The sequence below is a fragment of the Oxyura jamaicensis genome, chromosome 5 (genome assembly GCF_011077185.1).
Source record: "Oxyura jamaicensis isolate SHBP4307 breed ruddy duck chromosome 5, BPBGC_Ojam_1.0, whole genome shotgun sequence".
Lineage (NCBI taxonomy): Eukaryota > Metazoa > Chordata > Aves > Anseriformes > Anatidae > Oxyura > Oxyura jamaicensis.
The window spans coordinates 40,033,958-40,049,309 of record NC_048897.1 but is presented as its reverse complement, the minus strand read 5'-3'; the positions used below and the strand labels follow the sequence as shown (position 1 = coordinate 40,049,309).

Here is a 15,352-nt window from a genome sequence, read left to right as displayed (position 1 = left end):
TCTTTAATTTCTACCTTTAATCTTCAGTGATCCAGTTTCTGAACTACTAATTATCATTTGACAAAATAAGAATCAACCTAAAGCATTTTTATTTCATACCTCTAACAGTTTGCAGTATACTTGTATTTCCTTTTAATTCCCTCATCTAGTATTTACGCTAATTAATGCACCAATGTGTAGGAAAGCTAAGCTTATGTTTTCAAATTTAGAAGGATTCCCATTAGATTAAAAAAAAAAAAAAAAAAAAAAAGACCTCTCGAGCCTGCCATTCAGCTGTACTGGTTTACTTCTTGCCTGCCTAGTATTATTATTATTTTTTTTTTAAGCAATATATGTGCCCTCCAGACTCTATTGTTTTTCTTAAGTTCAATTCATGGCATCTTTAAGGGTTTTTCTTCCTGTACTTTTCTTCCCTCGGGATCTTTCTTGACAAACCCTGTCAACATTATCGAAATCTTAATGTTCTGAAGTTCAAATTTCACCATCGCTTTTCTGTGCCTTATCTCTCACTGACTTACTGGACCATATTACGTTAATATGACTGCTAGCAGCTTCAGATACAATTTTGTCTTGAATTCCTTCCTGCACACTGCTTAAGATCAAGGACCAAAAAAGTCAGGATGTCAGTATTTAAGCACCTAAAAAGGGAACTTTGATCTGAAATCCCACACCTACTTACGACACTGATCCAGGCTGAGTAGATAGGCACCTACACCTATCTTAGATCTGCCAAAAGCAGATCTAAGCACCTATCTTAGATCTACCAGGCAGACCTGGAGTGTGTAACCCACACCAGCAACAAGCCAGTGATGGAAGTTGCCTTACTTGCTTCTGGACATGGAGAGGCTGCACGTGAGGGAGACCAAGCCAGCATTGCTCACCGTGCAGGAAGCACCCAGACACCAGGGAAGAGGTCACACTCTCTCCCTCTTGTTGGAGCAGGGTTCCTAGATCAGGAAGAATGGCAATGTTTCTGGGGTGAAACATATCTTGATGGTTCGGAGTCTCAGAGTAGAGAGGTCACAGAGGCTTGAGTCACTGTGCTGATCCTGAGTGCTTTATTTTATCCAAGAGAGTTTAGCGCAAGATGCACAGTCCACAAAACAAAGTGTTATTTACAGCCTGGTGCCTGCCAAGACACCTCTTTAATACATAGGAAGAGGTTATTTTTCTGACGTAGAGATGTGCAGGATCATGCTGATAGAGCTAAAGTTGTGGCCCAAGGCCTAGACCCTCTCCTGTTCGCAGCACTCAATCCTGAGGCCTGGCCTTGAGCAACACCCAGTCCCAGCCATAAAACTTGACAGCTCTTCAGCAAAGCACACTGAACTGTACCTCAAGCCCACATGAGAAGTAAAGGTGTTTGAGCAGACTTGCTTCTGTCTGCTTTATTTCTGTTAAGCTTATTCCTAGATGGGTAGAAGCTTCTTTATAGTTTTTTCTTGGTTCCCTGCTGCTGCCACAACTCATTACTGCTGGGCACGAGAGCCTGCCCACCACATCCCTGCCCAGCTCCCCCTCCACAAGTTGCCAAATGATCACTCAGGCAGCAAGGGACCAAGATGTGTCAGCAGAGCTTTAAATCATTTATTATAGCAAGTAGCTGGAAAAAAAGAAATCAGCCTAACTCCATGGAAAAGACAATGAGAATTAACACTGCTCAGCCTGCTGCTGCTAAAGTGAAACGCTGAATTGTTGTTAATGATTTAGCAGGAGGAGATCGCATGCAGCACAGCACAGGTAATCCTCACACTGCAGCCTATACTCCCCGTTGGGTCGGCCATCCCACACGGGTGGCATGATTCTGCTCCACCATTGCGCTCCCTTCAGCCACAGAGATGTGGGCACAGCAAACTCAAAATGCTGTTGTAGCAGAACACAGCAGCATTTAGCCAAGCCTCATAAACCATCCAAATACCAGCAGCCAGCTTGCTGCCTGTCTGAATGCACAGGGACCTGTTTTTGGTAACTCCAGACAGAAAACAGGTAGAAGTCTTGGTGGATTTATATTGCATGAAACCCCAGTCAGTGGCCACATATGCAAAAAACCCTGAGACCCTGCCCTCCTGCAGTGGGGGAAGAGGCTTTTACTGAATTTTTCTATTAAATATTCTGCCAAGGCCCAGTGACCACCGCTGCTCTCATCCAGTTCCTTCTGGTCTTTTCTGGCCAAATCCATAGCTTCTGGACGGAATGAGTGGACAGCAAATCAACAAAAAACTCCACCACAACCACCTGACCTCTTGCCACTCCCCACTGAGACACTCTGGGCTCAACAAACCATCCAAATCCCCTCTTCCCACCTCACCAGCCTGGGCAGGAAGGCGTCCCACAGCTGAGAACCCGCGTGGCACCAGCAGTAGCTCAGCCTCTCACGTCCCCATGCAGATCATGCATCAGAGGCAGTCAGCCACCAAATGGCACCATGTCCCCCTACTTGGGTCCTTGCCAAAACAGAGCCACCCTTACCTTTCTGAGACACGTGTCCACAGGAACAGGCTGTCCTGTGGGATGGCAGAGAGGCCGTTGGGAGCCCCTGCACCCAGTCTTGCTGCTCACCACCCTCGGTAGCGATGGAGCCCTCACCCAGCAGATGTTTGGCTAGGGTGCAGCACGTCCCAGGCTCTGGTCAGGGCAATCAACCACGAAGCTGCTGCCTGCTCGGCTCTAGCATCTTGCCAGACACGCAGTCCAGGGAAAAAACACCTCCTTCGAGCACCAGCGTCATTTCAGACGCGGGCATAGGATCACCTGCCTGGGAATCGCATTACGGATCGGATGAGAATACACTCCAGGCTTAACACCAGCACATTCTTCTCCCCAAAGAAAACGGGAATCCCAAAGAATAACGTGCAACACAAAAGGAAAACAGGGAGGGCTGCGTTGAAGGATGCTTCTGGGTCAGGGCTGCGCCGTTCGCCGGTTCAAGAGCACCATCTCCTGGGTGGCCTCGGTGCTCGGCTGCCGGCAGTCCAGCCCAGAGCCGGGTTCTTGAACGCACGGAGCGCTGCAGGAGAGCACATCCCAAACCTGCCTCTCCTTAAACCAGCAGCACCAGGCGTTCCTGAAAACCTGCCCTAAAAGAGGTTTCCTCTGAGCTCTGAAGGTCTGAACACCTACCCAGTCTGCCTGGACCACGTTCTTTTTGCAGGAATGAAGACATGTCATTTGTCAAAGATTACTTATATTTTCTTTAAGAAAACAAACAAAACTAAAATTACTTGAAGAGCTATTTAGATTTCAGACAAGTGAAATGGTGGGTAAGACCTGAAAAATTAGATTTCATAGTATTACCATTCAACAGGGAGATCTTGGCTGACAAGCAGTATTTCACAAATACATATTGTAGTGTGTATTTGACATGAAAACTATAAAATGCTTATTAATATAGCCTTTAATAGCATGTGTTTTCACTCACTAGATCACAGATTTAAGACAAAAGATTCCAAAATTTTATTCTCAGCTCTGTAGCTATCATAGTATGACCAGCAAATCACTTCTCGGTACTGCAGCTTATAACGGCCTGTTAAATGAACATTTGAATGCCCTACTTCACTGCTCTGAGGCTAAATTGCATGTAAGAATCCTTTGGGCTTTGAAGAATGGGCTTATATAACAAGTAAAAAGTGTAATTCAATGATTCTTCCTAATTCAATCCTCCTCCAAAGCCTTTCTGATTCAATTTACCATGAAATGTCAAGTAAAATTTTAAAGGATTTTACTCGACATTTTATTCATCTTTATAAAATACTCAATCAGCCCCTATGTGCAAGCTTCACATTTGAAAGAACAGGATATAACTACAAAAACATACATACCCGTGTCTCAGTATACATGTAGGAGAATTCTCAGGGTTTTTTGCATAGAACTGTTGCAACTATAAAAAAAAAAAAAAAAAAAAAAAAAAAAAAAAAGATCATCATGGCCCCTCCATGACTTGTTACATTTAACTTCTTTAATTTACAAAGCTGTTTCAAAACAACTATGGAACTTGGCCTTTGGATTCTTCTTAGGCCCTATAAATCATCAACACCTGCACACATTTCAGTTACACAAAATACTTTAGAAGTTATGGCACATTTCAAATGTTAGAGAAACAAGTTTCAAGTGACTCCCTCTGTCTTTAAAGAAGTCTGGTGTGCTTATTTACTCTACTCTGATTTGAAAGGTCTTAAAACATTCCAGTATTTGAGGGGAAAAAAGTTGCCTTTAAGAGGTTTTCTTTCTTCTTGATAGGGGAGCACAAGCCAGCAGCAACGCTGCTAGCATTTTTGGTGTTTGATTAATCAGAAGTGATCTTAAAAACCAGGAAGACATGAGGTCTGGTTCTTTATATGCAACATCACACCTTTATTCTCAGTCACACCCTACAAGTTCTATGCAACAGAATGTTCTTTCTAACCAAAACTGCCTTTGCTCCTAGCTAACTCCCTTACTTCCAGGGAAACCAGATATTTGTGAGAAGCTGGAAGGTAAGGCAGAGTTCATAAATCCAAAAGATCTTCCCCCATCCTAAATCAATCAGGATATGAGTTCATAGTTCTGTTTCTGACACTTCTAATACAAGAAAAGATGCTTCCCAAGAAGAACACTTTTAAAAAGCAGCAAAGACTACTTGGAAATTACATACACAGGCGAAACAGCACAGATTCTGTACCAACAAGGCAGAGGTTCTTGTTTTTATTTTAGCTTAAATCAAATAAAGCCTGAATCTATGATGCGAAGTTTTGTATATACCTTTCAAAGAAAATTATTGAAAATACAAACTGAACCCTTCGCTACTTCAATCCTTTTTTCTGTGTAACTAAAATCCTTCATAAGTGATATACAGGGAAAATCTTTCATAAGTGATATAAGGGGACAGGCCTCAAGCAGTTAAATCAATTAGCAGCTTCGGTAGCCAGGAGCATGCCATGTAAGAGATCTCAGTGCAGTAAGACAGCACTCACTGGAATAAGTGGCCTCCGAGCAAAAAGGCGTAACACACACAAAAAAGCAAGCTTGACTCACCAGACAGCACTATAAAGAATCGCAAAACATCAAACCCTCTTTAACCTTCCTCATTGTCTTTCCTCCTTTGCTTATGAGGCATTAACAAGTGCTGCCTGTCTTGTAACAGGTGAGCAATTTTTTGCTTACGTGGTCCTGTATTATGGATGTTGAGAAACCTGTTGTAAGGAGATCTGTTTTCCTCAGGGTGGGGGGGGGGTTAGGGCACAAACCAGGTTAGACTGGGACTTACTATTCAGCCTGCCAGGTTTACATTTTAATATTACCATTCTTAGACACAGGCACTGAAAAGGCCTTGACTGAATTATTAGTGCCAGCCTGGGAGAGGTTTCCCTTCGTATGATTCTCTGATTTCACATTCCCACACTTTTTTTGTTTTCTATGCACTTTGTTATTAACAGGCTCCAGGGGGGAGAGGGGGGGGGAACCCCCCAGATATTTCTAGCACACCTTTCTGAAGAACACACTGAAAAGAATAAGGCTCTGCATTAATAGACCCAACTAAAGGCCCTTCAAACACTTCAGGACATTTGACACATCTCTTTTTATGATAGACAAGAGACACAAAACATCAACCACAATGTTAAAGCACGGAAAAGGACGTTGATGCCAGAAAATTCACTTACCATGCAACCCATTCGGGTGTTGGGAGCTAGTAGCTGCTTGTTTTCTATGGGAAACAATTCTTAGCTTAACTGATTTGAGTTCTTCCAAATAAAAATTAGCAAGGCAATAAAATAACATTTGTAACTTGCTTCTATCTGCCCCTGCCAGTTCAACAAGAGCAAAGAAACCCACCCCTCTTTGGTGGAGGTTTAACCTTTCTGAACTCAGACTACTTGTATTATAACTGTTCTCATTTGCTTAAATCAAGCCACCTTGCTTTATATGTAACAGGTGAGAAGTGTTACAAGATGCAAAGGATTACCTTAATTAATGATCTGGTGAACAGTTTGGCTCACTTAGCTCAGCCTTTTACCCCAACAGCAGTATCACAGGCATCCTCAGAGGACAATATAATTACAATCATAGTAGAGAACTCCAGCTTGTCAATCACTCATACTACAGTCCCACAGTAACAGAACAATAACAACAGATAATGGTTTACACGCATCCATCTCATCACAAGCCCTCAGTAGCTCAACACAGCCAAAATGGGTCCAGAAGTGTCTCACTGTAGGAGCACTCAGCCAGGACACCCACCTGGTATGACACAGGAGAGAGAAGTAATGGGGCTCACAGGGTATCACTAGAGCTGGCAGCTCAGTATGACCTACCTTGATCAGGAGACACTGTTCAGGTGGCAATGCTCATTCACACCTTGATGCCTGCTGTGCTGAGATGCAGTTGTACATTGGCAGACCTCAGCAACAGGAATATTTGCTTTTCTTCACCAGAGACAGATGGCAAGGTGAGCACCCTGCCTGCTCTCAGCTGTCCGTCCCAGCAGCTTCCCAGGCAGCAGTCCCAAGCCGTGTTCCTGAGCACTATTACCTCTTCCACAATCAGGGTAGCACAAGCAGCAATGCCCAGCAGTGTCCTGCCACTTGCTGCCTCCAGTGAGAAACCACTTCTCCTGTGGGGAAGTCACCTTTTCCCCTTCACATCCTCCCAACCATGAACTCCTCATGCACAAAACCCCCACTATGAGCTTAGGACACCTACTGACTGTCACCCCAGATTCCACTGCTATAAACTGTCTCCTCTCATCACCTAAGAGTATGAGAAAAACGGGCAAATCTGTTTTCAATGAGACATGATTTTTTTTCTTTAAATCAGCTAAACAGAGCACAGACTAGTGTGAATTTTCTAAAATGATCAACCTGAGAGCTAGCTTGTTGGGGGAAATTCTCAATCAACTCTCAAAACAAGTGTCTTTGTAAGCATCTGAAGCTTTACTGATGCTGATTTTTTTATTGCAATGAGATTAACATGAGTATTTACATAGATAAGATGCAACATGTAAAAAGTGCTCATGCACACAGAACCTGGCTCACAGATGAATGCAGGCAGAAGCCATCTTTTATGTACCTGCTCCTATGGCTTTGTTACACACACATTTTGGTATTGCTCTTTCTTTTACTTGCTAATTACAAGACACTCTAATTAAGCAAGGGTTTGATATAAACAGTACTACACACTATATAAAATCTTAACTGAATAATTAAGAACAAAAAAAGTAGAGAAAGAAGAAAAACTATTCATAATTTCAATAGCAGCAGGAGCCTGTGGGGGTGGGAGGGGAAACGCTGCTCAGAGGAGAAAAAAGACCTGACAACACTAGAATTACCTTTATCTTAAACTGGTAGCAGATAATGAAAATATTGAACTTTCACATAATAAAGAACAAAACTCCACAAAACCACAAAACAGCAGATTTGGGGGGGGTTGTTTGGTCTTTTTTTTTTTAATAGATTTAGTACCCAGACTAATAATTAAACATTGAAATAGAAAATAAGTGGCTTTTCTTCAAGTTACCTTATTCTTTGTCTACAGTGTACATCCATTTCATTTGGTCTTTTGACATGAGTAACCAAAGGCTTTTGAAATACATTTATTTTTCCAAACCTCATTTTACATTCAGGATGGCAAAAAAACATGAAGGATTAGCTGTAACAAAGCTCACTTAACCAGATTTCCAAGAGAGCTAAATTTGAGATTTGCATTTCATGAATGTGATACTGTGTATGAACAAAAAAATTGTTGCACTCATACACATAACTAACAATCACAAATGACTGCCTCTGAGCATACATTGTTCATAATCAGTGATCATTCTCAAGTCAGATCTACCGGTACCGGAGCTGAGCAGCTCCTTCATAAACGAGAGAATACAGAGAATGTACATTAATCCAGGAGACAACGACTGCACTTAAGCTATACAGAGCATTTACTGTAACCAGCACACTTCAAAATTTCTGTGAAGGCTGTACAAGTATATAGTTTGTCCACTAGACTGCTTGCTCAAGTGGACAAGAGAGATAAAACTGGAACTTGCATTAAATCACTCATCTACCAGTTACAGTCCAGACCTCCTCTTCTACTGATATTTTCTTCCTTACTCACATTTTAGGTTTCACATCAAAAGCAGTACCAGTTCCATTAGTCACTTAAAATAAAAAATAACTATTGGAGACAATCTACATAGCATAGTTTTTCCAATCATTTGCCTAATTCACATGCAAACCATTTACTGCTCTATATTAAGAAAAGTAAATTACATTTAGAAACAGCTGTTAGCTTTTAACCTCAGCAGTACTGCTGTACAGATGAAGCTACACTGTATAAGACGATTTGTTTTTACTTAGGGAAACACGGTTATAGAGTTACATGAAGACTTCAGAGAGCTTCCAACAAATACTTATCTATTCAGTAGCCTTTCTGCTGCACTTTTTATCTTATCTCCATAAAACATTTCACCTGTTTATCCTATGTTTGAAGACCATATTCAGTGAAGAACAGCACTCCAGAGGGAATACTTGGAAATACAACAAATCTAAAAAGATAATTTAGTAACTACACCAAATAATGCAGTAGTTACTGAAGTATTCTGCTGTAATGTTGTAAGCTAGAATACTGAAGTCTTAAAAAAATCCCACATTTTCGCTGTGACACAGAAGAACTCCAATACACAAAGTAAATAACCAGGGGGGAAAGCCACTTCGCAAGAGGTAGAAAATGTGTTATAAAATCTTTAGGCACAATTCTTCACAATCTTTTAAAAGCTAACAGAAAGTTACAAAGTAATAACGACCATTATACATGTATTCATACTAGTGTGTTTATTTTTACCCTTTAGAATAAAAGTATATTTCATGCACTCTCATATAATCTTTTCTTCTATATTGTTTGAGAACTTTTAACCTACATCATATGAGATAAATTTTACAAGCTCTCAGGAAGTCTTATCAGGAGTTATACAAAACAAGATGCACTACTACTTTTTTTTTAAAAGGAAAAATGGCATGCAAACACTGTTTGCATAGGTTCATGTAACAAAGAACAAAAACTCAAAATTCATAAAAATAAAATTATTATTTTGGTTTACTCCTGCCCTCAATCAAGAGAATGTTTTCAGAGGTGTACTTGTTTTTAAACACGATTTCCACAAATGTATGTTTTACAGTGCGGTGGGTTATACTCAACTTTTCACAACAATATCCATAAACCAAAATATTGAGATCACTACATTTACCATGAGCTAAGAGACAGCCACTGATAAATCTTAGTGAAAAGATGCCTTAGTGAAAAAATGCCAAAGAAGATGCCTTCTTTGAGCTGAAGTACGTAAGGCTTTACTGGTAACAAGTTCTTATTGAAGATTTTCCTTATTCCTGTCACAGCATCTTTCTTTGTTTGTTTGTTTTACTTTTTGTCTTGGTCTTTTTCTGCATCCAGAAGTGCTGAGCGGATTCCTAATTTCTTCAGCTCTTCTACAAGATCTCCATTCTGGTGCATCTGGAGGAGTATATCACAGCCACCAACGAATTCACCATTGAGGTATACTTGTGGGATGGTAGGCCAGTTTGAGTAGTTTTTTATTCCTGCATAAAGAAAAACAAAGGTGTTAAGTATTTCCCCTCTCCCTCCAAATAGAATGGAATTTTAAACAAAATACAATTGCTTCAAGATAACAGAGCTACAGGTATTTTAATTTCTTCCCCACTGTGGCAAATACTTATCTATATAACAGTAGCACTAAAAAAAAAACAAACTAATTTAGCTTCTGTTCCCATTCCAACTTAAGACATGGGTTGAAAGACATGAAGTCAGCTCCTACACTGACTTCAAACATGTGCTGGAAAAATGTAGCGTCTCCCTTCCTACCCAGGAAACAAGCAGTATGGTTTTCATTCAATCAAAGAAGTGGGAAATCTTGAAAACCACCGAGAAATGTTTATACCCCTTTACCTTTTATATTTCCCAAAGGAACTTTAAAGCATTTCATGTTTTACTGAATCCATACAGCTATAATTTAAATTGCAGTAATAAGAAGATGAATTCACTCCTCTGGAAGCCTAAGAAATTTTAAATTGCTTTATCTTGCAGTGCCAGACCTTACAGCCCAAGGGAGGGGCACAAAGGTTGAAGTCTCTCAGAACTCGCTATATCAAACAGAGCTAGCTACAGTCACAATTATGAAGTACAGAACTACAGTTAAAAGCAGTACTTCATAAAAGAAAAAGCCATTCAAAAATATTAATTGATCAACTGATATAAATCAAATTCCAAATTGTACTGAAAGACATCAGGGAAAAAAATATACAAAAGAATCAGTATATCTAGTTTGCCACTTTTAAAACGACCTTTTACACAAAGCCACTATTTCATAGCAGATTAAAAAGATGGTAAGTCACATACCAGTGGTTCTAAAAAATAATAGTAATCTGGAAAAACTTTTGCTGACGAAGTATCCCTAACTGTAAAGTGCAACATCACCTAGGAGATTTTATTTTGACTTAATATTTTGTGCGTGGACACCTAATGCTTAAAAAGCCCCAAATCGCAAGTTTGGTGTATCATTGGCAAAAGGAACCGGCTAATCTATAACCATCTAACCTGATCTCCAGCACCACCATCTTCCTTAGCACTTCACGAATTCCTTTCTTGTTTGTTCAGACACCTTTTGCAAAATTTGGAAGTTTTGGTGTGAACTTGTGTTTCAATGTTTAAGAAAAGTAGTACTTCTCTCAAGCATTCCTTGGCCTTTGAGCACTCCAAAGTGCTCAAACTATCCCCCAAATCTTTTTATCCTACAAACCTTTTAACCCATAACAGCTGCAATGAAGAACTGAGTCCCAGCACGAAGTCACGCTCAGGGATAACCCTTCTCAAAAGGGCCACTGTAGATATAAATAAGGTTTGTTTCTGTTGAGATATTGTAATGCTAAACATGAGCTGAGAACCAAGGGCACCACATAACAAATGTATTGGTAATAAACACTCTGGGGTAACATTCTTTTACAGAAATATTTTCTTCAAGGACCAAGCACTGATAGCAAAGTGCTTGAAAGTCAAGGCTCTACTTGACTATACATAAAAACATGAACACAGTGCAGCTGGACTGCCCTGTGTGCTGCCCTTCACATATGAGACAAGCTGCTTTAACTGTGTGCTGGGGCTCGACCAGATTACAAACCGAACACCTCCTGAATCTGTTAAATAAACCCTTAGTTTAACATGGCATTTACCAAAACTGTTTCAGTAGCATTAACACAAGTCCGCCTGGTCTATGCCTGCTGCACTGAGGATGCACTTCAGCGATGAACCTCTGGCAGTGCAGACACTGCAAGGAACTTCCTTCCCATTCCCTGGAGGTTAAGGCTTCCCTCTGCGCTTCAGAAGCCAGAGGCTTCTCTTTTCAAACACTTTTGTAAAACCTTACCCCAGTTTAAAGCTTGACAGCTGAACTAGCACATCATAAGGCAACTGTGAGGCCACAACCTGTGCAAATTGCCACTGCAAGGGGTACCAAGAGCACTCCCCCTCTATTTCTCCAACTCCAGTGGCCAAATCTCAGCCTCTCTTGCCAGCACTAGCACTAATGAACGATGAACCACATCAGGGAGCTGATTCAAGCAACAAGTGTCACTCCTACCACACACTCTACAGAAATGCAACACATTTTCATGGACATCATTAGTACTGGTGCAAGCATGACTGAGGAAGAGCTAGCCCAAGGGTGGGAAGACAGATCAAGATGAGCCTCATGGCAGAATCCACTGCTTAGGTAGTGTATAATCTGAGGGTGAACTACAGCAGTTCAAACTGTTTTAAATCACCACTTTTCCAGTACACAATCCCAAACTTCTCTACCACCTTAGAGATCTGAACCAGCCCAACCACATGTATCAGCTGAGAGTAGGATCACTTATGGCAGAGACAAAGAAACTTGAATTGTTGTGGAACCACAGCCCGAGAGAGAGCATTACAGTCCCTTAAACCACCTTTGGCAATGGAGGCTTTGTGTCAGAGAAACATATCCTCAGCTCACATTCAGATAAATCACTTGACAGAGGCACTAGTAACTAGTTTTACAGATCTGAGATTGCTTTTAAGTGAAAAGTAAGGGTATGGAGCTGTTTTTACAGCTTGCCCTATTATAGTTTCAGCAAAGTCAGCTATAGTTCAGCTGAATTATATCAACCTCAAAATACCGTGTTCCACTAGGTCCACAAGAAGAATGAACCAGCACTTCAAACACACCTGAAGCACCATCTCTGCTAGCAGCCAACTCTTAATACATGTGCTGTGAACAGGAATATGCACAAACATTTACGTTACCCTCAGCTAAGTGCATAGCTGGTGACCAGCTCACATGCCATATTCTCCTTGCTCAGGAAAGTGTGACGTGCTGGGTATCTGACTTCTCAGCACCTGAGGCCAAGAAAGATGAAGACTGCCTTCAGACAGTTGCTGTTGAATCACATGTGGCAACCCACTGAGCTCAGCTTCCAGCAGCCCAGTCCTCTCCTGTCAGAGGCTGCCACCACAGTGACATGGGTACAGTGGCCGGTTAGGGTGCAGTAGGTAACAGACGTGAAGCAAGGTAACGGCCCGCCGGCCCTGGGAACAACATGTCCTTCCCAAACTGTTCAATCAATGTCCATCCCTGCTGCTAGCTCTGGCACTCTCCTCACCATGCAACAACCCAGGCCAACCTGCAAGCACAACAACCCCGTTAACAAATTGAGCTGGTTCCGCATGCAGCTGGGCAGGTCAGCTCCAGGTAGGTTAACACTGACAAAATCACCGCCTGTTTTAGGGCTTGCGGAAGCAAGAAAGAAATACAAATGGCTTGACTTTGAGGGTTTTAGTTTGTTTGGGTAAGCCCTAAGATTAATTTTTCTCCTTCTTCCATAGTTTTAATAAACCCTAAGATTAGTAAGTTTAGACATGCAATAAGGTTTGAAAACTGCCTGGATTTGCTCATCTGCCAAATGCAGTAGAAGATGTGCTCAGAAAATTAAGGAAGCCAAGTGTAGCAGCAGTAACCCCCCACACCCAAACGCGACTACAGCTTTTACACAACCCTGGGCACCGAAGAGCCCCTGTACACAACGGGGGGTACTCAGCCGGCCCCAAGCTGCCGGCTGGTGTACGACCCTCCTACACAAGGGCCAAGGGCCACCCCCCCGCCGCAGCCCGCCCCGCTGACCTTGGCGGAGGTCGGGGTCCTGCAGCACGTCGTGGGCGCGGTAGTCCTCCACGCCGTGCAGCCGCAGGATCTGCACCACGGCGTTGCTGAAGCCGCACAGGGGCTGCGCGGGGCTGCCCTTCATGAACACCACCACCGGGTGCGCCCGCACCAGCCGCTCCACCGCCTCCCGCGACCCCGAACCCGAGCCACCTCCCTCGGCCCCACCGCTCTCGGCCGCCGCCTGGCTCAGCTGCCGCCGCCCGGCCCAACTCCGCGCTGCCCAGCCGCCCCCGGCTAGGCGCAAGCAGGCGCGCAGCGCAACACTCATCTTGACCCCACCGCCCGCCCGCACCAACTGCCCGCCCCTACCCCGCTGCGTCGGCCCAGAGCCAGCGTTACCTGCTGATTGGTAGAAAGGAGAGAGGCCGTGTGGGAGCTTCGCCTTTTCATAGGTGTAACAACTGTCAATCAACTCTGACAGCCAGTAGCGTGGAGCTCCAGCTAGTTTTGTCCCGCCCACCAGCGCTGTACGGCTATTTGTGGAGCGGACAGCGCTGCAGCGGAGCCATTGGGAAGAAAACCCGTCAATCTGCACCCAGCGGGTTAACCCCGCCTACCCCTTGCCGCCATTGGCCAGGCTCCCCCGGCTCGGTGCAAGTGGGGTAGGGTGGAAGGGGGAGCTCCTTCCGCTTCCGGTGCTGGCGCCTGGAGGAGTGTGAGTGGGTGCGGGTGGTGCTGGGGGTGGGCATGGCGCCGGGCATGGCGCCGCTTGGGCTACGGCCGTTTGAGTTGCGGGTGCTCGGGGCCGCCTCGGTCGCTGCGGGAGGCGTGCGGAGCTCCCCCTGTCGGCTGGAGAAGCGCCGGCTTTGGGGCGCGTCCGACAGCAGCTCGGTCTGCGAGGGGCCCTTGGGCAGGCCCTGAGGCTTTCCCTGGTTCTCTTCCGAGCGCTTGGAGCTGAGCTCTGAGGAGTTCTGCAGCAGCGACGTCTGGGCGGTAAGTGGGAAAAGGTATGGAGAAACTTCTTTGGTACTAAAAAACAAAAACAGTATGGCTCGAAAATAACAGATCTAAGTTTATTTTTAATTTCCTGTTAATTTACATTGTGGCTCTGGCATCTGTACATGTGTTATGTCAACGGCCACTCGTGTCCATTAACAGAAAGAGTCCCACGCATACCTCATCCTGTTCAGCTCCTCTGGGAGCTTTGCAGTCTGTACCAGCTTCTCTTCAGAAGGCAGCGGTTTCTGTGCCTCGATTGTGTGGAGAGTTGCTGCAGCACTTGAATGTGTATGTAGTTAGGAAAAAGTACTTCTTAATGAGAATCTGAAGGCAAAGTTCACATATTGTCTTGCAGATGAGCATTGTATATTATGGGAGTATGCTTATCAGTAGCACATAAGAAGGCACTTTATTTTCTTCTGATCAAGACAGAAGTTAATGCTTGCTTGTTAAATACAATACATAAAACGTAGAAAGGTTGTTTACTATCTATATGGTACTATCCAACTCAAGCTGGTTAAAACTAGTAAATTACACAAAGATCGTTTTTCTATTTGCTGTATGGTTATGTTATACAGAGGCAGAGGCTTAATAAGTCTTATGTGTAAGAGGCCCAGTGGTATACTTTGTCACTTTTAATCTAGCTCAGACATTCCTGCCACTCTACGTTTCTGGAGATTCCAGAGGGAGCTAAATGAAAATTGATTAAAAAGAAAAAGCTTTTGCTATGCTTAAAGTTAACTCCAAGTTTTCAATTAAAAATAATAAATAGTTGAAGGAAACTTAATACTATTTGCATTCCTATATATCATTTTAGCTGTTTCTACAAAGGGACGGTTAACAATGTGGAGCAGGGACATCAAACTGTCATAAAGCCTTGTGAGGATATGCCCCTTTAGGAATAATGTAACCACAGTTGCTTAATCCTCTGTAGTCAAAGAGATGCCCTTGGTTGGTGGTACTCTGGGCAGACCAGGCTTGCAGAGAGAGCACTGATGGGAGGAAGCCGAGGCATGCCTGTAAGAGTAGTGGCAGCAACATGCGCAATATTCCTCTAACAGTTTTAATTCTGTTGTCACGGAGATAATGACTCATCCCATGTCATTATTGATCTATCAACAGTAAGAGCAATTTTGCAGTCTGATATTGTTTAGCAAATAGAGTAACTTCTGCTGAACACTTAAAAACTGCTATAAATGTTGG

At 43.1% G+C, this 15,352-nt stretch overlaps 1 protein-coding gene and 1 non-coding gene across 2 annotated transcripts; one reads left to right on the top strand and one right to left on the bottom strand.

The window, feature by feature from the left end:
- Positions 1-7,561: 7,561 nt before the first annotated feature.
- On the bottom strand, positions 7,562-13,514 carry GLRX5 (glutaredoxin 5). Its single transcript, XM_035329186.1, has 2 exons — positions 13,169-13,514; positions 7,562-9,554 (listed from the first exon to the last, which is right to left on the bottom strand). Exons 1-2 carry the CDS (start codon positions 13,476-13,478, stop codon positions 9,376-9,378), a joined length of 489 nt encoding a protein of 162 aa, XP_035185077.1. The 5' UTR covers positions 13,479-13,514; the 3' UTR covers positions 7,562-9,375.
- Positions 13,515-15,074: 1,560 nt separating this feature from the next.
- On the top strand, positions 15,075-15,347 carry LOC118168708. The gene has a single exon (XR_004751746.1).
- The last annotated feature ends 5 nt before the right edge of the window (positions 15,348-15,352 follow it).